The sequence below is a fragment of the Mus pahari genome, chromosome 16 (genome assembly GCF_900095145.1).
Source record: "Mus pahari chromosome 16, PAHARI_EIJ_v1.1, whole genome shotgun sequence".
Classification (NCBI taxonomy): domain Eukaryota; kingdom Metazoa; phylum Chordata; class Mammalia; order Rodentia; family Muridae; genus Mus; species Mus pahari.
In genome coordinates, this window is record NC_034605.1 from 19263767 (window position 1) to 19286500 (window position 22734).

The following is a 22734-nucleotide window of genomic DNA, read 5'->3' on the forward strand; positions in this document are numbered from 1 at the left end:
TCTTTCTTTCTTTCTTTCTCTTTCTTTCTTTCTTTCTTTCTTTCTTTCTTTCTTTCTTTCTTTCTTTCTTTCTTTCTTTCTTTCTTTCTTTCTTTCGAGACAAGATGTCATTATGTTCTTTTGGCTAGTTTGGAACTCAGTGTATATAACATAGTCTGGCCTCAAACGCAGAGCTCTGCCTGTTTCAGTTTCCCAGGTTCTGGGATTAAAGGCCCCATGCTTGTGTTCTCCAAGGCAACAGAACGTAGCTCATCTGATTTTTAAAGATGCTAACAGTTTCCTGAGTCTTACATCAGTAGGTGTGATTGGGCATCTCTTGTTTAGGGTTCCTGCGTCTTTAGTCATTTCCCAGATGCACAGGGATGGAAGAAGTTGTTCACAAGCCTGGAGCTCTGTCTCGCTCTGTAAAGGGCTTCCAGGACCAGGGCAGGGCACTGCACATCCTATGGGATTCAGGGATTCAGTAGGTCTTGCCTGCTTTCTAGCAGAACATCCGGCCTCAGGGGTCTGTTCACTGTTCTGTTCTAGGGGATCTGGAGGGGGAAACGCAGACTCAGTCTTGCTCACAAGCTCCCCTGGGGTGTTTCAGGGCATCTCGCATAGGAGCCTTCCCATCCTGTTTAGATCCTGTGAATTCACCGCAGGCTCTGTGCTCTTGTCTGCTGGGAAAAAATCGTGTATTATTTTCAGGGGGCTTTTGTTTCATTATTTGTAAGTAGGGTCCAGCAAGAGCATTATGTCTTACTTTCCTGTATTCCTAGTTGAATTATATCAACTTGCAGTTACAGAAAAAAGGTAGGGGTGTGTGTGTGTGTGTGTGTGTGTGTGTGTGTGTGTGTGTGTGTGTACTCACACCCACTCTTGGGCTCTGCTTTCTATTCTCTTTTGGTGTGGATAATCCTCAAGGGCCCTTGGCCCTTAGGGCAGATAATCTCTTCAGGGTTATCTGTTAATTACCGCTGAATGTGTGAAATATTTGTGAAAAGGCTTTTCAAGTGAGCTCCCTGCTCTGCTGCTGCTGCTGCTGCTGAGCTATTGCACTGGCTTCAGAGGCAGAGGTTTCCCTCTCAGCTTGGGTATTCTCTCCCTCAACTGTTTGCTTTTCTAATGAAGTGGCCTGTTTGTTTGACTCTGTGGTGGAAGGTATTTAACTAGGGACTAAAGTAAACCCCGGAGAGATTCAAATAAGCCATGCATATCTGCTTTGTGAAGGGAAGGCAAATAGTTTGGCCTCCCTCACCTCCAGGAAGAGTCGTTAAGAAACTGTTTAAATGCTAAACCGAGCAGAGAGCAAGCAGGTATTGCCTCTGCTTGTCCTAGGGCTTTTGTGTTAGCCCAGCTGGCTGGCCTGGGAATCACTCTGCAGTGGCCAAAAGGGGAGGAGAGAGCCGCTCACTTCCTGCAGTTAATAATTATTGTTTATTTATGTGTAGAGAGAGACTTTGGTTTCTCATCGAAACACACCCTCTAGTCCTCAGGATGGCAAGTAAATGGCAAGGCAATATTGTCATCAATGGCAACGTCCTACTTGCATCCCAACTGTTGTCCTGGGGTCTTCATTGTGTCCTGGTGGCCAGGCTCATGGTTTTAGAACAAGTTAGATCCCTGTTGAGTTGCCCGAGGCATGATAGGACAGGAGAATGCATGATTCAAGTATAGCACTTGCTGAGGTAAGGAAGCCAACCTGCTCGCGTGGGTCTTTGAGTGAGGGAGGTGTGTGAACCGCAGTTGTATCCCTCCTTAGCAGAGCTTCCCAGTGCTGAGGAAGTGGCAAGTTGCCTGTGTTTGGAAGGGAAGAACAGTTGTATTCAAGGTTCACAAATGCTTAGGAAACCTGGGTTCCCTCTTCAGAGTTTAAGACTCTCAAGGTGGAGACAGTTTTAGCCCCTTCTGAGCAAGGGAGGGGTCTCTAAATAAGCATCACTTAAAAAGTTGCTTTTACATTGATTCTGTATGGAGAAGCAAAAGCAGGATGGAAGACTTAACATTTTTGCCTTCGTTTTGTGTCCTTCTTTTCTTTGGCACAGAGATAAGGGACCACACACGCCTTGCCAATATTGTGCCCCTATCCCAGCTCATGCTAATGCCTGGGAGACTTAGGGGCCACTGGGCACTGTTATCTATTACGCTCTGTAGTATGGCCATATTGAATAACTCTGCCCTTCTCCCCACACTCATCTAGCTGTAATTTGTGGTCAGGTGGTGGAATCTAGCCTGTAACAGCTGCCCGCCTGTAACAGCTGCCCGCCTGTAACAGCTGCCAGCCTGGGAGTGTTTGCTCTTGATAGCTTCCCTCAGGTTACAGGCACAGGACCTCTGCCAGGGAGTCAGGCTCAGCAATCAAGCCTCCTTGGATGCCAGTTCAATTCCTGTCATTTCCTACACTTCTTGTCTTCTTGGATTCCTGCTGTCTCATTTGTAGAGTAAGGATATGAGCACTCACCTCCCTGAGTTGGGGGTAGAAGCAGGTGAATCTGTGTGAAGGCAGTCTGGTATACATAGAGAATTCTAGGCCAGCTAGGGCAGTATAATGATAGCCTGTCTCAAGCAAGCAAGAAGAGATGACTGGCACACCACCATGAAATCTGTGCTGTGTTTTAAATGAATAAAGAATTTTAGCTTTAGCCTTTAATAACACAAATAGCTAAGCGTTGTGGGACATACTCTTGCTCTTTAGGAATGTGTGTAGACCTCACTCCTTGACTAGTGGCAGCTCACTGAGGAAGTAAGAGAAGGGGGGGCCCTTTTTATGAGGCTACGGCTCCATTCCATAGGACAGAGGAACATTCCTGTCTGAAGCTGTGGGCCCTAAAACTGTAGTTTTAGTGAAACAGATTGAGATACAGACTCCGGAGAAGCCAGGGTTCTTCGGAGCCTGTGGAAACAAAGGGATACTGTTGAATTTAGATGCCTGTGGACTAATTTGTAAAGATGCAGTCTATGAAGTTTGTCTAGAAGTCAGGGGTTACTTTGGGAGGCTGAGGGGGGATTCAGCTAGAGACTACCTGGAGATTTTGTGGACCAGCGGCTTGTTTACATGAGGTAGGTAGCTGCTGGGTCTTGATAGAGGGCTTTGAGAGGAGCCAGCTGGCAAGGTTACTCACCCAGTCCCAGTAGAAAGCCAGAGACCTCTGAGGGCTCCCAGAGAGCAGGCCCAGGGTCACTTGGCTCCCAAGGAAGAAGAGTCCCCTGGAGCTCCCAGCTAAATAGTAAGGTTTGTTGACAACCCCAGAGTTTTCACTCTCCCAGCCCTAAAAGCAGAAAAATAGTCCTTTGGATTTCCTTTGGTCTATATGACTATTTCAACTTGTGTTGCCTCCAGTAAACAGGGAGAGGAAGTGAAAATGAAGACCAGTTATCCCCAGTGGACATTTCTGGTTTAGGAGCCCAGGCAGGATGCCATGGCCCTTACCATGGAGCTGGTGGAAGATTGAAAATAACGTGGAATGCATTCAGCATTCCATATGGAATTCAGCTGAGGATCAAGATGGGAAGCCACATGGGATAGTGATGACATCTAGCCAAGGAGGGTGTTTGGAGAACTTGAGGGAGTGGATCTTGGAATAGCTGGATCAGACAGACCTGCAGAACCTTATGGACTTGTATCTACATACTCAGATAAGTTTGGAACAGCTATGGACCAGACATGGGTCTGGAGAAGTTGCTCTTATGTAGAAAGAATTTTAGAATCCCTTAGATGATAACATCTGCTGCAAGCCCACATGGCCAACATCTTTAAGGACGTCTGCAGAATATGTGACTAGAGGCTGATTCAGGATTGCCGTGGAAAGGAAATTAGGACGGGTTTTCCTGCTTGCATTCTCAGGAGCCAAGCATGTGAGAGGGATTCCTTTCCCCGAGCACTGGGGGATTCTTTCCTTTCTCTCATTTCCTTGTGCATCCTTGAAAAGCAGCCTCAGCTGTACTTTATAATTTTACAGTCATGGTGAGTGAAACTCCTAAAATAAACTCATTGCTTAAAAGCTTTTTGTGTTCCTGCTAGACAATGAGAGTTCAGAGTTTAAAAGACAAGAAAGTGGGGCCTTTTTTAAATGCCCCCAGTATGCAATAAACACGCTGGAATTTCAGTGGAATCCAAAGGCTCATGATGCTAGCATGAAGAGCAGGCCTTTGATGCTATTGACAGAAAGAGGGGAGGGACAATAGGGCCCCTCTCATTTTTTTGTCAGGAGCCTATAAACTTTTGACCTCTAACCTTTTGTGTCAAGGAGCTCCTTGCAGATGGGTATTAGCAGCCTGGTCAAGTATCCTGAACGCCCCAGAGCATCAACATCTTGGTGGCAAAGGAGTCTTGAGAAAATTTTACTGCCCACTGTGGACAATAAATATCAGTTAGTAATTATCATTATATCCTAGGCTTAGCTAGGCTGTCAAAGCTAGAATGCCTCAATCAAGAGACTGGACTGAGACAGACAGAATATTTTATACACTACATATTAGGCAAAGAGAGGGTGATGAGTCCATCAGTGGTCTGGGGGAGCATAGTTGTCCCACTATCCATGGAGCCTGCATCACAAGACTCCGTGCAGAAGACTATGTATGGTAAAGTGTACTTTATAAATTAGGTGCAGTGACTGATAAACAATAACTAATAATAAAATCTAACAGCTGCAAAAATACATTACAAAATGGCATATAAATGAAATCTTTGTCAAAATATCTTACTATATAATGTATATGTTTCTAGGTATCTAAAGAGTGCATAATATGGGAGTCCTATATAGCTTAGATAAGAAGTGATGAAAACAGGGCTAGAGAGATGGCTCAGTGGTTAAGAGCACTGGCTGCTCCTCCAGAGGACTCAGGTTCAGTTTCCAGCACCCACAGGGCAGCTCACATTGGTCTATAACTCCAGTTCCAGAGAAACAACGCTCCCAAACGGACATACATATAGGCAAAACACTATTGCACATAAAATACAAATAAATAAATCATTTTAGAAAGTGAATTTGAGGCCAGCCTGGTCTACAGAGTGAGTTCCAGAACAGTTAAGGCTACACACACACACAAAGAATGATTGAAAAAAAATTAAACTTTAACAGTGTTAAGTAAATTGTGTAAAAGCATTGACCTTGGAGTCACAATACTCAGGTTCTGTACTCTTCCCCCATGTACCTCTGGGCACATACCTTACCTGTGTATTCCATCCATTTGTGTAAGACTTACAGGGTCAGGCCATATGAAGAAATAAAAGGCTGTCTAAAAGGCCTTCTTAGTGCTTCAAACACATAAACATATTCTGTGGATTCTATCTATTTTCACTATCATTTTGATTATTGCTGTTATTGAGGGAAACATCGGAAGAACTTTAGCTCTTCATTGACAGGAATGATAAATGGGATAACGGTGGAAATTAAGCAGAGAGGAGAATAACCCATTCTTTTAAAAAAAAGTGTCTAATTTTGAACAGAAACAATGCATGTCATTCATTTCTTTTTAAGTTCCCCCTAATTCTCCACCCCTAGCACTGGAAACTAATTTAGGTATTTCTGCGTGCTAAGCATGTTCTCTACCACTGAGTTAGATAGTTGCCAACCAGTATATTCAAGATGTCGATAGTTTTCCATTGCCTTCCAGGATGCGTGGCTCTCAGGCTGATACACATTATTCTCTTTGTGAGGTCTATGGGAGCCAGTGTCAACAACTTGTCCCAGCCCTTTCCAGGAAAGCAGAGCTGTGTGGTACCTGATTGCTCCTCAGGATTCCTGCTCCAGAAGTGACCAAGAGGGAAGCTGAGGGAAGCTGAGGACTTAGAACTGCGCTTACACGCCTCTCTGCTCGAAAGCTTCCTTTCCCGGGTGTGCTCTGGTAGTAGGTGGAGGAAGCACTGTCTCGTTTGCTTCACAGGACTTTATGGGACTTAGATATACTAGAATCTCCTTTCATCTTGATTCTAGGACATACGGACAGATAAGACACGGGGACCGTAAAATGCTTTGGAAATGCTGCTTTCAAAGTGGCTAAGGAGATCCTTGCTTGGGTAGGAAAACTCCTGAAAGGTGTTTGGAAGTCTTTTTCTGATTGGTTCTTTCTGATAGAAGACAGCTCCTAGACCTAACCTTGGCTGATCTTTGGTTCCCTAACTAACTCAGGCAAGTTCTGATACATTCACTCCAAGGCCTCTGCCTGTGGAACTAAGGTTGCTGGATGATTATGAAGGCATCCCAGTGTAAATCATGTAAATCGTTAGCACTAAGGGTCCAGGAGCATGGTTTTGCAGCTATGGGTTTGGCTTTTGAATTGTGCTATTAAAAAGTACTGCTCTTTTATGAAAGTACTTGTTGTCACTAGGAGCTAACTTATCTTTTAGCTTTTAAGTTTATATATTGGCAATGAACTTTTCAACAAATATGTCAACAGCATATTTCAGAGTAATAGATTCTTGTGCTTTTATGTGATTTTCTTGGGTGAATTTGAAGGTTAGATACAGTTGCCTTCTCATACTTCTTCTCTTTGCTGCCCCTCTCTAGTTACTTCTTTTTCCCTTGTCTTGGCATGGAAGGCTGCAAACCAGAAGTATGCCAGATTATACCTGTGTGGGGGAGCATAGCCTAGACACATTCCAGAGATCTGGGTGGCCTGTATGGAGGTAGGGTTTATTTTTGCCTTTGGGCATCCAACAGATGGGATCTAGAAATGAGAAGCTTACAAATCTGCTGACAAGAGAAGGTAGAAGTTTCCAGAAATGAACAGAAGCAACCATCTCTTCAAGAGGTTCCAAGGACCCAACGGGGTTGACATTAGCGAAAATACCCAACAAAGGGGTTATAGAACCTATAGAACAATATCCAGTAGATAGGCATGGCCCCAGTTAAGGGATGGGGGTACCCACCCATCTCTAGAACTTTAACCTAGAATGAGTCCTGTCTAAAGAAAATGCAGGGACCAAAAAAAAAAAAAAAAAAGGAGCAGAGACCGAAGGAGAGGCCATCCAGAGTCGGCTCCACCTTGGGATCCATCCCATCTGCAGACACCAAACCCAGACACTTTTGCTCATGCCAAGAAGCACTTGCTGACAGGAACCTGGTATAACTCTCCCCTGAGAGGCTCTGCCAGAGCCTGGCCAATACAGATGTGGATGCTTGTAGCCATCCATCAGACTGAGCCCAGGGACCCAAAAGGAAGAGTTAGAGAAGGACTGAAATAGCTGAAGGGGATTGCAACCCCATAGGAAGAACAACAATACCAAGTAACTGGACCCTCCAGAGCTCCCAGGGACTAAACCACCAACCAAAGAGTACACATGGAGGGACCCATAGCTCCAACTCTCTATATAGCAGAGGATTACCTTATCTGGCATTAATAGGAGGGTAGGGCCTTGGTCCTATGAAGGTTCAATGTCCCAGCATAGGGGGATGCTGAGGTGGTGAGGGGGGAGTGTGTAGGTGGGTGGGGGAGCACCCTCATAGAGGCATAGGGAAGAGGTATGAGATGGGGGTTTTGCAGAGGGGAAACTGGGAAGGGGGGCAACATTTGAAAGGTAAATAAATAAAATAACTAAAAAAAAGGGATAACATGATTTTAAGTGCTTCAAAGGGGTGAATTATAGTACGGCAAGAGTGCTGTGGTGGTAGTAGTGAGATCTAAAGTATCAGTTAAATTAACTTCATATTGCCTATATACTTGCACAGAAGAAGTAGTGAAGGCTTCCCATTTGAGTAGCTTGGAAATATTCTTGGATGTTCATAAACCTGTTCAGAACTTAAGGTATTTGCCAGAAGTAAAGTTACTGAGTTTCAGAAATAGGAGGTGTTACATTTAATTTTGTTTTTGCTGGTCAACCTTCAGTATGAATATATACATATTTTGCTTGTTTTGTAATTTCAAGTTAGAAAATTAAAGGAGTACTACAGCTGGTAGATTTCAGGTTGATTTTGTCCTTTGCGTTTACCTTAACAAGTCTCTCCTTCTTGTAGATTTACTAACACTAGAAGTATCCTCCTGTATGCTGTAGCCACACTCTAACGATATTCCTAACCAATGTGGTTTGATGTTTAGGCTGGCCTACCTGAGGTAGTGTCACTCTGAAAAAGTACTTTGTGATGTAACAACAGATATGTCAAACATTTTCTGTAAATTTGGGGTTTTGTGTTTCCTGTGTTGTCTCAAAGGTTGTACCTTTGTTGTGTGAATGTGGCCATAGATAACAGGTAGACAAGTAAGCAAGACAGTATTTCAGTAAAACTTTAATTACAGAAGCTGTGTGGTATGATAGTTCCAGATCCTTTCAGTAGCATGTCCTATTTAACTCAAGTCTGCCATGCTATGAACTGACAAACAGATTCTTTGAGTACATCTGCCCCATTTCTACGGTATGCCGAGCCACCAATTCTTAACACTTTCATGACACTGTGTCATTTGATCATAAATATTACTGTTATATCACACTACATCTAATGGGTTCACCTGTGTCATCATAACGGGATGATACACATTTGTAACCCTTAAGAGGTTTCAAACTCTTGACAGCATACATTTTAGAAGAACAAGATCTTGGTGCTCATGGCGTGCTACAGGGATACCGAACAGGCAGGCCCATTCTGTCCATGTTACGGTAGGAATCCTTAGATTCACCTCTGCAGAGCAAGAAGAACCAAAGACTGTCTCACTGAAGGCTTGTGGCAACATATCTGGAGTGTCTCCTGAGGGGCCAGATCAGTTCCCCCTGGGTGCCATGTCTCAGCGGGCATGAGTAGAAAGAGTCTGAGCTAGTGACTTAGTGGAGACTTCTCAAGGTCATGTTACTCAGTGTCTCCATTAAGCCACCGGAAAAGGTGATTACTCAAAATGTCCCACGTTCGAGAGGCCGTTGTAAGGTCTTGGGTGCCTCTCTCTGTCATTTCATCAGAGCAATGTCTTGCCATTGCTTTGGTTTTCCTTTCCTCCTCCTCCCCCCTCCCAAACATGAGACCTCATTTTATATAAGGAGGGGGTTTTTATTGAATTTTAGCCAATGGATTTCAGTGCAGAAGCCCATGCATCCTCTTCCTGGTCTGTTGACTGACAGCAGGTCCAGGGTGACTAAGATTAGGCGCAACGCTGCTACCTCTGGCCTTGAAACAGTCTCAAGGCCAGATCATGTTGGCACCTAAATCATCCAGGAGGACTTGTGCACCTGGAAGTTTACTTCTGTTGATTTCTCATCTCCTGTCTCCTGGGCAATCAGGGCACTCTGACATCATTTGGTGAATTACTCCTTCAGGGCACTAACTGAGTTGACTTTGATCTCTCCTTTTTTAATCTACAATTTTTGTATGTAAATTTGAAACCTTAAAAGACAATTTCCCAGGATGGCATCCAAGAGATCTTATAGCCTGAGGATACTAAAACTATTTCCTGGGAGAAGGCTGTAACTAAAGATCAATCTCCACACGTCCTTGGTTATTCCCTGGCCATAGGTTTTATGATCAACCCATGCTGTTGTGAGGAGACCTAAAACTCAATGCCTCTCATGTCTAATGAACCCCCTAATACTTGGCATGATGACAGGCAGTGTGAAGCTGAATACTGACAACTCTACCCAGCTCAAATATTTTTACTATGCATTTCTATTTAAAGACATATCAAGCCAGTTACATATTCATAACGTTGAAAGACTTTTGCACTAAGCGCTCTGCTAGGACACACTTTTCAAATCTCGGTTTTGTATCAGAGGCCTCTGGTATCACAGTCAAGCCTTGTGTAAGTCTGTAATAAATCATCTTTGCAGCCATGCTTGCGTATAGTCCACTGCTGACCATGGCTCTGCAGACCCACCCCTACCTACTGGAATTTTAATTCCCTCAGTAAAATTGATTCCACCAGGTCTGCACATTATTCTCCCTGTCTTCCATTTAGCCCGTTAGTTTCCTGACAGTAGAGTACACAGCACTTAGCAGCTGGTTTGTGGAACCATCAGTCAGGAAATTGTATGATAAATAGGAGGTAGCCAGGTTTAGTGGCACTTCCTTCTGCTTCAGCAGTTTTTGCCTGACTTTGGAGAAGTCATCATGGAGTGTTTTGTCACGTCCTGGGGCAAAAGATGGCTGTGGTGCTGTAACATATTATACATACATTGAGTTATGATGTGCCCCAGCTGCACTGCTCATGTGTGAAAAATAAACCTTGAGGTGGCAGAGTATGATGGCTGCTGGCCACAGGGACCTTTTTGGGTCTGTGATGGAATATGCTGCTAATGCATAGAAACAACAAACCAAGGGGAGGCAGGCATTTGTGGGCTGGGATAGTCTTCTAAGTGCTAATGCGATCACTCCCGTGTGACGCCACACATGTTAGAGGACTGTTTGTCCTGAGTTATATTCTTTATCACTTCAGGGTATGTCAAGCATTCCTTGAATCAGAAGAGGGTTGTCTTTGCCAGTCCCCCCCCCCCCAAATGTGGCTTATTTCCATGAATAACCAATAAAGCTACGATTGTTCACATGTGCTTCAACAGTCCAGAAAATACTGTTTAAATTTAATCAATAGAGATCCATATGAATTGGAAAAGGGCAAACTAAGACCCTTTGCCCTTTAGTTATATAACATGACATCTATTAATTTTCTGTCCTTTATTTAGACCTACTTCCAGAATTAAGAATTAGTAAATTTCCTTGACCATAACACTTTGTATAACAGTGCTACAAGTTGTGTTGAGAATTGACTTTCAAACTCACAAAGTGCTGTAAACCTGATAGGTGAGGACTTCACTAAAAGCCACTAGTAATGCACTTACCATCTCCTTATCTGATGGATGAATGTTAATAGTACAGTCATGCACCAAAATGGAAGGAAGTAAAACTCTTATCTTCCAACTCAGACACAGTTGTCACAGTGTCACCTGAGACAGACTCCTGTGAGAAGCTCTTCAAAAGTGGACTTTTCTTTACAGTTGCTTGATTTACATACAGTTCTATTAAATGTGGTTCTTTGATTCCCAAGAAAGATGACAAGCATGAAGAGCGGGGTGCTGCAGAGCCAAGCTTGTTTTGGTGTGGGAAGGAAGGGTGTCCTGCCCATATTTGATGATCGCCTGCCTTTACCCTAGATTTGAGTGCGATTAATGTGTATTTAAAAAAAAAAAAAAAAAAATTAAAGTTCAGACACATTCCGTGAGAATCTGGCGAACTTTTCAACCAGTCTCAAAGACTGTTCCATTTAGTTTTATGTTGTCATAAGGAAGATGGATAAGATAACATTCATCAAAACTGGTTAAATAAAATAGGGATATTTTGCTTTTTATATTAGAAGCGTTTGGTTTTTCTATAGGGTTGCTTTTCATCTCAGGATTACTAAGTTTAAGTGTAACATTGAATTTGCCACACGGCTGAATAAACTTCTACCTGAAACTCGAACTTAGCAGGCCGTTACAGGAGAATTGGCTTACATCCTTTGAGCACCCGTTGTTAAACTTAAAGTACAGTAGTTTTTCATGTGTACTTATGCACTGTGTGAGGTGCAACAAGTGACTAGGTAACGTCACTGGATGCGTTTCCTCAAGATTCCACAGTGACCCTGATTTGATGATACCAAGTTAATTCCTCCTCTGCTTCTGCACTGTTGACGCCCCCCTTACCTGAATTCCAACCGTGAGCGTTCCCTGAGGAGAGAGTACTGCTTACTGTCACAGACCTCTTGTGTTATTTTCTAAGTTTAGAACATTGGGGAATACTAATGAAAATGCCATTTTGTGTCTCTCCTTGGTGGGTCACCCGTATTTAGTCAGTGCATACTTACAGTTTCCCCTCCTCATACCTTTCTGGTCTACGTATGCTTAGATCTTTAAAGGAAGGCCACAAGGGGAAAGCTTGGGGGTGGGGGAGGAAGTGAAGCATAGCTCACCTTCTAAAAGAGGAAAGACTGAAGAAAAATTGGGAAATAGATGGATGTAGAGGGGGAAAGAAATGAGATGCCTCTGAATTCATCACTGTGAGCGTCACATAGATCCACTTACATTTATGAATTGGTGTTCTCAGTTACGGTGCATCATTGCTGCCTCGGGAGGTACAGTGCACACACTTGCCAGGTGTGCTTGCGTAGTTTTCCAGACCTTGTTGTCAGGTTGGTTCCTCCCAGTCACTGTTCTGGATGCATAAAACCTGCTTATCAAGCTTTTGTTTGACTTGCCTTTAAGCCTACTAATTATAATGTTCAGAATCCTTGAACTAACTGGGTACCATTCTAAAGTTTGCTTGCTGTGCACATCAGTCCCCAGGAGTGCTTTGCTGTGACAGCTGACTGTCAGTGCTCAATGGCACTATTTAAGAATTATCTGCTGACATATTTACTATAATATCACTTAGCACAGGTGACAAATGTACAGGTTTCAGGCTCCCTTATTTTATTACTTGGAACTTGGACAAAACATTTGGACTAAATATCATTCATTCTTGTAGCTATAAAAACCATTGAAGTTCTGTTCACTTTTATGTAGCAGATCAGTATAATTTTTTAAAAAAATGAGTTTTTAGATTTGAAGAGACAACAGGCACAATTAAGAAGATTCTGTAAAAGTAGAACACACACACAGGACCCAGGAACTGATGGACAGGATGTGCGGAAGAACAGACAGGAACTATAGGTTCCCATGGAAGCTAGACAAAGATGTTAGATCCCCTTGGAGCTGGAGTTACAAGTGGTTTTGAGCCACTGGACATGGTTGTTAGGAATCAAACTCAGGTCCCTCTGCAAAAGCAGCAAGTGTCCTTAATCATTGACCCATCTCTTTGGTCTCAGCTCTTGAAATTCTTAAAAAGAGATTTGGTACTACTGTAAAGTTGCCTTCAGCTGACCTGCCATCTCAATGTGTACGTTTTATATAAGGTGTACTTTCTTTCCTTTTCAGACCCTCCTCATCTTTTCCCTGCCTTCCATCCTCCTGTACCAATTGATGCCAGACATCATGAGGGCCGTTACCATTATGATCCATCTCCTATTCCTCCATTACATGTGTAAGTATTAAAATGTTACCCATTAATGAAATGGACCTAAGCTCTGGCTTTTATGCTTCAGGACTCTTTGTGAATGCATGTCTTCTGGGCTTTGAAGGTGTGATAGCAGTGTAAGATTTATCTTAAGATTCAGCAAAGCTCTATCTGCTCCTAGAGTCACTGAATCTGACCCTGGGCTTTCTGAGGGCGCCTGTCATATGGTTTAGCTGGCCACTAGTTTCTGAATATTTTGCTGATGAGAGAGACAAACAGTTGGGAGTTATAAACTTAAAATTAAAGCATTAAGGTTAAACTTTAACGGAAGTTTACCACTTACGATATGTGCTTGGTTGTGATTTAGCTTTGAAGTTCTACATGCTAAAATTTTTGTTACATGAAAGTTCTGACCAAGGATTACAGTGGATCAAAATGAAATGTTTATGGAAGATTTTCAGAGTTCCCATGGTCCATATAGCAACAGTCACTCGATTGATGGGAATGTCACCCAAATAAGATGGCAAATGTGATTGAATACATGGTTTCACATAAGATAAAAGAAAAGATTTGATAATAGAATGTATTTAGTATAAAAGGAAAAAGAAAGCCTCATCGAAATAAATATTATCTCAGTTTGTTTTGAAGGGATAGAAAAAAAATCATTGATTTATATACACTAACAGAATATTCTTCTGCAGTAAATTTGAGAAAACTGTCATATAATAATTGGATGCACTCCCTGGAAGGGACTGTTCCCTGCTAATGGCCTTGGTACACATGTAGTCATATGTAATAATCACCTTCCTTTCTGAGATGGGGAAGTTAGAAAAACACGAATAATACTTTGAAGAATAATGCTGGTTATATAGATGCTAGATTACATCTCTCTGACTATTAGTTACAGATGTGTAATTATATGGTATGCCGAAGAAAAATGAAATTGTTTTAAAACAAGTCCTCCTCTGTGAACAGAATTAATTGATATTAACAGTCCTAACTGTATGCCCAAGTACACATATAATATTTTACCAACCGGTTTTTAGATCCATCTCCCATTACTGAATTGTAATTTCAGTTCAGATTTGCCTGGAGGTGAGTAATAAATCTGCATTGTGAACTTCTGTAAGCATTGGAGGAGAAGTGGGTATTTACAGAGGGAGAATGCAGAACGTTGTGACTTATTCCTCCTGTGACTTCCACTAGAGCACAAGCAAGTATTTACAGGATTCTGAAGCCTGATCAAACTACACTCGTGTGACACCAAAGGACCAAAGGAAGTTCTACTACACAGAGGGAAGTGCGTTCCTAATTGAGTTGGCAAGATGACCCGTGACTCTCCTGGTCTCATAGAGCCTTCAGGCATGGATAGGACCTCAGAGATCCTGGTGTTCTGTCCTGTATCTAGATCACACAAGACCTTAGAGACAAAGATAGTTAATTCCTCTCAGTCTTTCTGATAAAGTAATTTTAACCAAATGTTATATGGAACCTGAAAGTTTTTCACTTTTTCAAAAATCATGTTCTAGAGATTTTTTTTTTTTTTAAAACTGAGCTCAAATAATATGCTGAACTCTTTCCTCTGGGCTTCTTATAGTTCATCTTTTAAGTAAATTCAAATAGGAAGTTACCAATTAAAAACTGCACCTATTGTTCTTCTGGCAGATTTATTGGAGCATCAAAACCTTCTGTAATCCTGTTGTATGTTCTAGGCTCTGCTTGGGTTCACAGCAAAAGCAGGGTCAAAGATAAGCTAAGTCATGTGGAGGGGCAGAGAGTCGGCCGTGGGTTTTAGCTTCAGCTGTGACGTTGAGCTGGAGTTTCTACGCTTCCCAGTGCTTCCTACTTTTTCAGTCAAGTTTTAAGATATTTAAGCAGTAATTGACTAAATTGTTCTTGTGCAGCCTACATGTGTAATTATCAAAGAGTTATGATGTAAGGCAGGTTGACAATTCTGAGTTTCAAGAGAATAAGTCCTAGAAGGCTCTGAGAGAATGTTGTGTCTGTGGGTGTGAAACACGGCACCACATGTCTGTAGTTTCCTGGGACTGTTCACATCATCTTACCCGAGTCGATTCCTGGGTGGCTCTGACTGAGATTATGTCATGGGCTCTAGGAAGTTAGAGCAGGCACATCTCCATGCCTTTGTAGCGTTGTGCTTTCTTCACATTGTTTTCTTCTTGCTTGGCAATTCCTTAGGAGCTGTGTGTGGGGAAAGTGCTCAGCATATGAGCAGATAGACATGTAGATGATGCTCAGTGGATAGCTGGGCTGGTCCAGCCTTTGAAGTAGAGCGGGAGTTATCAGGACACCTTAGGCTTACCACACACTTGTGCTGTAGGCCCTGGCAAATGCCCCTTGATGTGGGCCCTACACTTCCCTAAAATGAAGCTATTTGCTTTAGGAAGAGCTCAATAAAATAACCTCATGTATATACTATACAAAGGTTGGTTCTCTAAATAAATGCTTACAGTTAGTGCATAACGGTACCAAATTTCTTCTAGTCTTGCTCCATGATGACCCAGCTGTCTGCACTCCTCCTGTCAGGTGTGGACACACCTGTGATTGTTAAAGCTGAGGGTATTGATAGTAAATGTGGCCCCTTTACCCAAACCTTCCCAGTATTACTGTAAAATATAAAAGTATCTTATCCAGAATTTGAATTCCAAGATGCTTGCTGTATAATTGTCTTCTAGAAAATGAAATCAAGCGAGCTTACTAAGCTTTTAGAGTGAATATTTTAATTACAGGAAGATAAAACTTGGTGATATTCTCATTATTTTGTAAACACAATTGTTCTTCTGGTGCCAACTTTAGAAACTAAATTATAAGTCTCTGAAAAACAAGGGCCTGTATTGATGGAAATGCTGACAGACCAGTGTTCAGAAGGATGGCAGGCACTGCGGTAATTATGCTATCATATTCCATCATTAGAGATTCTATTGAAAAGGTTTATAAATTGCTCCTCTTTTTAGATAAACCACCCTATATTAAGGCATCAATGATACGGTGCAGAATTAAATTAAAATCTCATAAAATGAAATATGTTCTGTATTAGCTGTTTGACACTTAATTTGCCTCTGAATGAGTAGAGGAAATCACAAATTAACCTGCTTTTGTTTTTCCAACAGTGGCTTATTAGGTGTTAGAACAACTGCAATTATAGCCCAATAATAACCCAGAAGCCTTATAAATATGTACGGAAATATGTAAGCCTGTGTTTAAAAACTAGGTTTGTTACATGAAATGCCTTTAGCTTACCCTCCTTGTTTGCACATTGTTGTCCACAGTTTATGGTTGAGCAGAGCAGCTCAAGGATAGAAATTTAAATGGACTAAAATATAGTACTAGAAATAATCCTAGGATTTATTGATATTTCTTTTAGCCCAAAATCATGAAATTACTTTTAAAAGGTCATAAGTGGGTCATGCCATAGGTGTCATGTCTCTAGGTTGTCACATCAAACCGCTCTCTGAAATGAACAATGATTGCATCATGTTTATGTCATTCACATAGTTTCTTGAACATTGAGTATGAGAATTCTTTTCTCATCTTCTGAGTCGTTCAGAATGCATGTGTCCCACTGACACGTGGAATGTCTCTTTCTCAAGTTTTAATAATCCCCAATTCTATGTAAAGTTAAACACAGTGTTTCAGAAAAATCACCAAAGTCCACTTAGCATATTACTGAGCCCATCTGGTGCCTCAGTGATAAACCTGAATCTGAACACATGCTGCAGAAGTGAATGGGAAACTTGTCCAGTCCTCTCTTTGTTTCCTGGTTTGAGTTGTTCACACCAGGACTCTATAACCCTCTGGTCACGCTGTCCTAGTCTGTGAGCCTTAATAAAACCCTCTAGACTACATGTTACTACTGGGTTTTAAAACTTCTTTAAAGATGGAGACAGTTGTTCAACTATATTTTACACTTCCAAAATATCCTCAGATTTTCAAGTGATTGTTTGGTTTTTTTTTTTTTTTTTTACAGCCACAAAGAATGTGCTACTGCATTTTGAGTTTGTGAACATTTTGAGTGGGTGCATTTCGAGTGTGTGCGTTTTGAGTGTGCATTTTGAGTGCTTGTGAATTTTGAGTGTGTGTATATTTTAAGTGCTGGAACGTATTTGATCAAGTTTCATTTCAAAAGTAGGCATGATGTATTTTTAGAAACTCAAATTATAAAGTGTTTTGGATTCTAGTATGATTTCATTCACATTCATGTGGGGTTTCCAGGGTGTGTTGATGTCTATTCTGTATGTAAAAACTCTTTGAGCCTAGTTTTTCTCATTCATGAACCAGTATGAATTAGATTTTGGACTCTTCTGTAGCTTTCTACTGAGATCTACAAATTCATTTTCCAAAGCTGAGTCCTTAGTTACTAATCCATTGCAATAATTCAGGCCCCAGTGATCTGATCTCCTTGCTGTGAAACTGAGAGCAGTGCTCGCATTGTGCAGTGGATGAGAATGACACGTCACTAGGCTGCATCTCCAGCCAGTATGCAGACACTGCTGTGCATCCCCTCCACTTTACTAATGCCTTTTAGAAAAGCTGCTTTATCTTTAGGGTCCAACGAGAAGTGAGCACTCTCCTGGTTCTTTTCCTTGAGTCAAAGTGGCTTACATAGAAGCTGCCCAACTCACTGCAGTCACTATAAGGAAGGGGAACTAGCCTTTCACAGGAAGTAGCCTGCCTCCAGCTGCTCAGAGAGGAGTACAGGGAAAAGAGCCTTGAAACAGATTACACTGGGACAAGGAAGGTTTTGCCCTTGTGATTACATAGCCTTTTAGGCTTGAGAGCGGAAGGTGAGCAGCAAGTGTGGAGAATGATTGCATTCATTACTTCCCAGAGAGAGAAAGAGTGCGAGAAAAGATACTCCATTATGGTAAATATCTAGAGAAAGAAACAGTAGGTAAATGATCAGGACTGCTACTCAGTCTCCCTGCGCCACTGAACTCAGTGTCTTGTTAGTGCTAGCCGTGTTTATTGGACATACACGTAATGTTTATTCACAAGAAGTTTAAAGCCTGGCCTCTTAAAATGGGTGCATATGCAAACTAGTGGTTTCATTTTATTTATTCTGAGGGAGGCCTTGACTAAGATACGGAGAATTAGCAAAATCTTATATTTGGGACATAACTGATATATTTTAATATTTTAAATATTTTGATAGCATAATTTAAAATGAAGAAAGGACAGCAATTTTTTTTTATATCATCCAATATTTGCATCTACCATAGATGACTCTGAGACTGGTAAAGTGTACTAACATCAGATTACATTGAGTACTGTAGCAACACAAATACCACTATCTTCATACAGAAAAAAAAAAAAAACTAGATTGTAATTGCATCTCTCAAGGCAACTACTGTGTTTATTTGCTCATGTGAGACTGAGTCTCTACTGCAAACCCTGTAGCTCCCAAGTACTTGGTTATTTACTGATGAGAATTGACCGCTGTTGCTTAGGCTGCTGCCATCACTTTTCCTTTTTTCTTTTCCTTTTTGTTTGCTTCATTTTGTTAGAATATGTTTCCTCATGCCAACAAAGCTTGCACACTCAGGAGTGAGAGATCCAAAATGCTTGGTTGCTAAGTTTCTATTAAGAGTTCCTATTACAATGGTGAATGCTCCCCATAGCCAACTTGATTCCTTGATAGTAAAACAGCTACTATAGTCTCCTTGCAATTGGGATACACACACACGCGCGCACACACACACACACACACACACACACGTTACTAGTTTATGTATAACTAGTATATATTAAATATGCACACATATATTGCATCTATCCATCTGTCTATATACATTCTACAGCAGTGCACACTGATGCCTAAGTTTTCTAGCTTAAAAAAAAAACCCTTTTAACTCAAAAACCTTAACGTGTATGTCAATTTTATAATAATTCTCCAGATCATCATGTGTTCATCTTAGCATCTTCCAGAAGTAGTATCAGCACCTATTCCTTCTCATATATACACACATACACACACACACACACACACACACACATATATATATATATATATATATATATATATATATATATATATATATAGCAATTGGGTACAAATAGTACAGATAACAGAATTCCATGGATAAGGTACAAAACAAACAGCTTATGTTGGAAACGATACATAATAACAACCAAAACTAATGCTGATCACTTACTGTATGTTAAGCACAATTTTAAGACTCCATAATTATCTACTGTGATATTTTCCCAAGTCTATGATGGAGATTTTATAATTAACTCTATTGTAAATTTACAGACATTTAAACATAAGAACACATGCAGCTTTTGGAGTGGGTTACATCTGTATTTTAGTTTAGGGACTGTGGTCCACTTTCCTTGCCCATGTTGCTTTGCTCAGTTAGTAAAGATGAATACCACACAGTTTGCAGGCCTGGGTTTTACTTAGCTAATTCTATCAACACCTGGCTCCTGGAACATGCTAAGATGAATACATGACACTCTGGAGAAGTGTCATAGAAGCCATATACATATTCAGGATTTTAAGTTAAAATTTAGACCTCAGTGTGCACTGCCATAGAATGTGTGAAACTTATGGGACAGTTTGCCTATCCAGCCACAGGTATGGCACACCTAGTTACATTTGATAAGACAGCATTGAAACATGCATAAATAGCCAGCACTTATTCTGAATGTCCAATAGAATTCAAGCCCCATTAACTCTTTTCCAGTGTTTATTTTCCTGGAGCCTTTTTATCTTTAGATATTCATGCTTGCTTCCTCGCTTAATGTCTTCCCGCTTGGATGTCTTCTTACCAGATTTCTTCTGGGAACAACCACCTAAGTTAGTGTGTGGCACCTGAGCCAAGCCTGGTCTACCATCTGTGTTTCTGAGTGCAGTTTTATTGGCGTACAGTGACATCCACTGTGTACTCTTTCTACAGCAACTCTTAACAGTAAGGGCACAGGGAAGTAACATTAACATTGAAAGTACATGGGAACCCCTGGGCTACCTGTGCCAGCCTTGGAGAGACCACAGCCCTCTCCAGCATCACTCTGGTCTCTGCTGTGGTGAGCGACACACATTGTAGTCTACAGGATTTTTCAGCTATTTTTACACCATTACCAAGAGGTTTCCTTGTATGTGTCATCTCAGTTCAACAAAAGGTCTAAATGTTTGGTTGTAGTTTTTCACAATAAGCAGAAAAGCTTAACCCCTTCAGGATTCCTTTATCACTGATCTTCACTGTCAGCCCCCACTGTTGGCTTGCATATATGATCAAGGTCATCTCCTAAACTTTTACAATCGTAATGCGCAGGCAGCCTGCATCCTGATCAGGCAGCACACATTTCTCTTTACATTAAGAAATGAACACAAAACAGGTTGTATTCAAAAGGTGTAATACTTCTCAGCTTTGTAGTATTTCTAATGACTGAAATATTGAATCTGTTCTTCAGTTGCAGAGAAAACGGGCCCTAATTACAGCGTACATTCACGGAGCCCAAGCCGCAGCTTCTTGGAAAAAAAAATTCCTGTGTTCTTTGTGCTGTGCTCAGCAACACACTCTGGAGCAGATATTGACTGAGCCATTCACAGTCACTGAACTGGAAGCTGCCGACTCTATAGAGGCTGCTGTCAAACCTGTTGTGGGGGCCTGGGAGGTAGTGGACTGTAACAGACTTTTTTCTTTGAGTACAATGCTTCCACTCATGCTAAGCCTGGCTTCAAAGAAAACAGAAATTTACTGCATTCATTTTATTTATTTTTCAAAATACGAGTTTTAAAAATCTGACTTTAACAAAATTTATCCCCACAGGAAGCTGCTTGGGAGTTTTACATCACAAATAGTGCCCTACCTAGACCGGAGGGCAGCACTTCCTATGTGGCCGCCCTTCTCTTAGGTATAAGAGCTCACTTAGCAATAACCTAAAACAGGTGGTTTCCTCCACCCACCCAGCAAGTTCATATAAGTCCCCAGGGAGACAAGGACCCAGAACACACGGCTGCCTGCCATTCATTCTTGTTACTGCTATATCCCTATACCTGCCCCCAGGGAAATCCGTTTACCAGGAAAATAAAATGTTAGCAGATAAGTTTCTAGGAATGGCTTGTGAACCCTTTGACTACAAAATGCCAAGTTAGTTGGATTTTCGCCTCTTGGATGATCTGTACCACTGCAAAGAATGGGCAGGGCAAAATGTTTAGTGAAAGAGTGCCTTTGTACACATTTTTACAGCCAGGTAACCATGCTGGGAAATTTTTGAAACGTAATCTTTGCCATTTTTGTTCTTTCTGATGTGATCTGTTCACAAGGCACCTCAGAGCAGGCACGGGCCCTTACCCTGTGCTTTGGTTGCTTTTGACTTAGCTGGAATGGTAATACAGAGCCGACTTTGGACAGTCTGAAGCTGGAGGGGCACAGGCGAGCACAACAAACTCTGAAGTGGGGAAAACTTCACTTTGTACCTTTTTTAAAAGGACTTTCTTTTGTACCGTGCGTTTGGGTCATAGCCTCTTTCCTTGCCTAACCCTTCCCAGATTCACCCCCATTCAGCTTTGTTTCCCCTCCTCCCCAAGACCAGTTTGTGCTGCTTTGGGAATGTTGGGTTGATTTACCAGGAGCTACACTCTTAAAGAACACTGCATCCTTGTCTTCCCACAGCTAAGAGTTGCTGGTGGCTCCACATGGAGAGGTGGGCTTATGTGCCCAACTCTTCCCTCCGTGCTGGCTTGGGCTTGCACAGGGTTTAGTCTGCTGTTGCAAATGCTCTGAATTCATGAGGGCGGCTGCCCTGCTCTGTCCAGAAGAAACTATGACCTTGTAGTCATCCACTGCCTCCGCTTATAGTCTTTCCATCCCTGTTTCTACAGTGACCCTTGAACCTTGGAGGGAGTGGTGGATCAGGGAAGGGCCAGATATATTTTCTTTAGTGCTGAGCCTTCTGAAGTCTTACTCTCTACCAAATGGCCAGCTGTGGGTCTCTATGTAAATACCATTTACTGCAAAATGAAGCCTCTCAGAGGAGGGCTGTGGTAAGCCATGAGGAATCTGTTTAATGCTGAGTCTGTTTAGAGGCATAGTAGTAGTTAGGCTTTCCCTGGAGGCCTTTGACTTGTCCAGCCATAGGTTCCCCACTTGCTAATGGGACCTGGTATGGGTTTCATCTTGTGGAGAGGAATTTAAATCTAATCAGAAACTTCCATGATGTACGTGTCAGTGTGGCACCAGAGGTTATGGTATGTCAGGCCAGTCTTTTTCTCCTCCTGTCGTTTGCATTTTACCTGCAGCACTATGAAAGCTAACCAGTATCTGAGCCATCTCTGTGGCCCGAGTCCTCTGTCCTTTTTATTTCTATAACATGAAGTTCCCACTTGGGACTGTTAAGGGGACACAAGCTTCAGGCTAAAGAGCTGAGCAAACACTGGAATGAATTACACTTCTCTAGGAAGAAGAAGAAGGAAGGAAGGAAGGAAGGAAGGAAGGAAGGAAGGAAGGAAGGAAGGAAGGAAGGAAGGACAAAAGAAACAAGGACTGAAAGAAAAACACCTAGTTATAACAAAATAAACAAACAAACAAACAAAAGCACATTAAAAATAAAACAAAAACCTGAAGAGTATTTTGTGTTGACTAACTACTCCTGAGCATGAGGCTAAAGCCAGCCTCACTCCACTGGACTAAACTGCTGTTCCTTCTCCCAGTAGGTATCAATTGCAAATGGCTACTTAGTTAGGGGTGGGACTTTGTGCCCACTTCTCCCTGCTGGGGTTTTGTCTGGCTAAGCTTCTTGCTGTTGGTGGGTATTAGCATGGAGACCTCTAGCTGGACCATGTGGA

At 41.8% G+C, this 22734-nt stretch overlaps 1 protein-coding gene across 2 annotated transcripts in view; it reads left to right on the top strand.

Moving 5' to 3' along the window:
• Window positions 1–22734, top strand: part of Gli3 (GLI family zinc finger 3) — a 272053-nt gene that overhangs the window by 140788 nt on the left and 108531 nt on the right. For both annotated transcript variants that reach the window (XM_021215188.1, XM_029547461.1), the window contains exon 4: window positions 12845–12950. In XM_021215188.1, the coding sequence (XP_021070847.1) occupies window positions 12845–12950 (106 nt within the window). The remainder of the gene's footprint in view (window positions 1–12844; window positions 12951–22734) is intronic.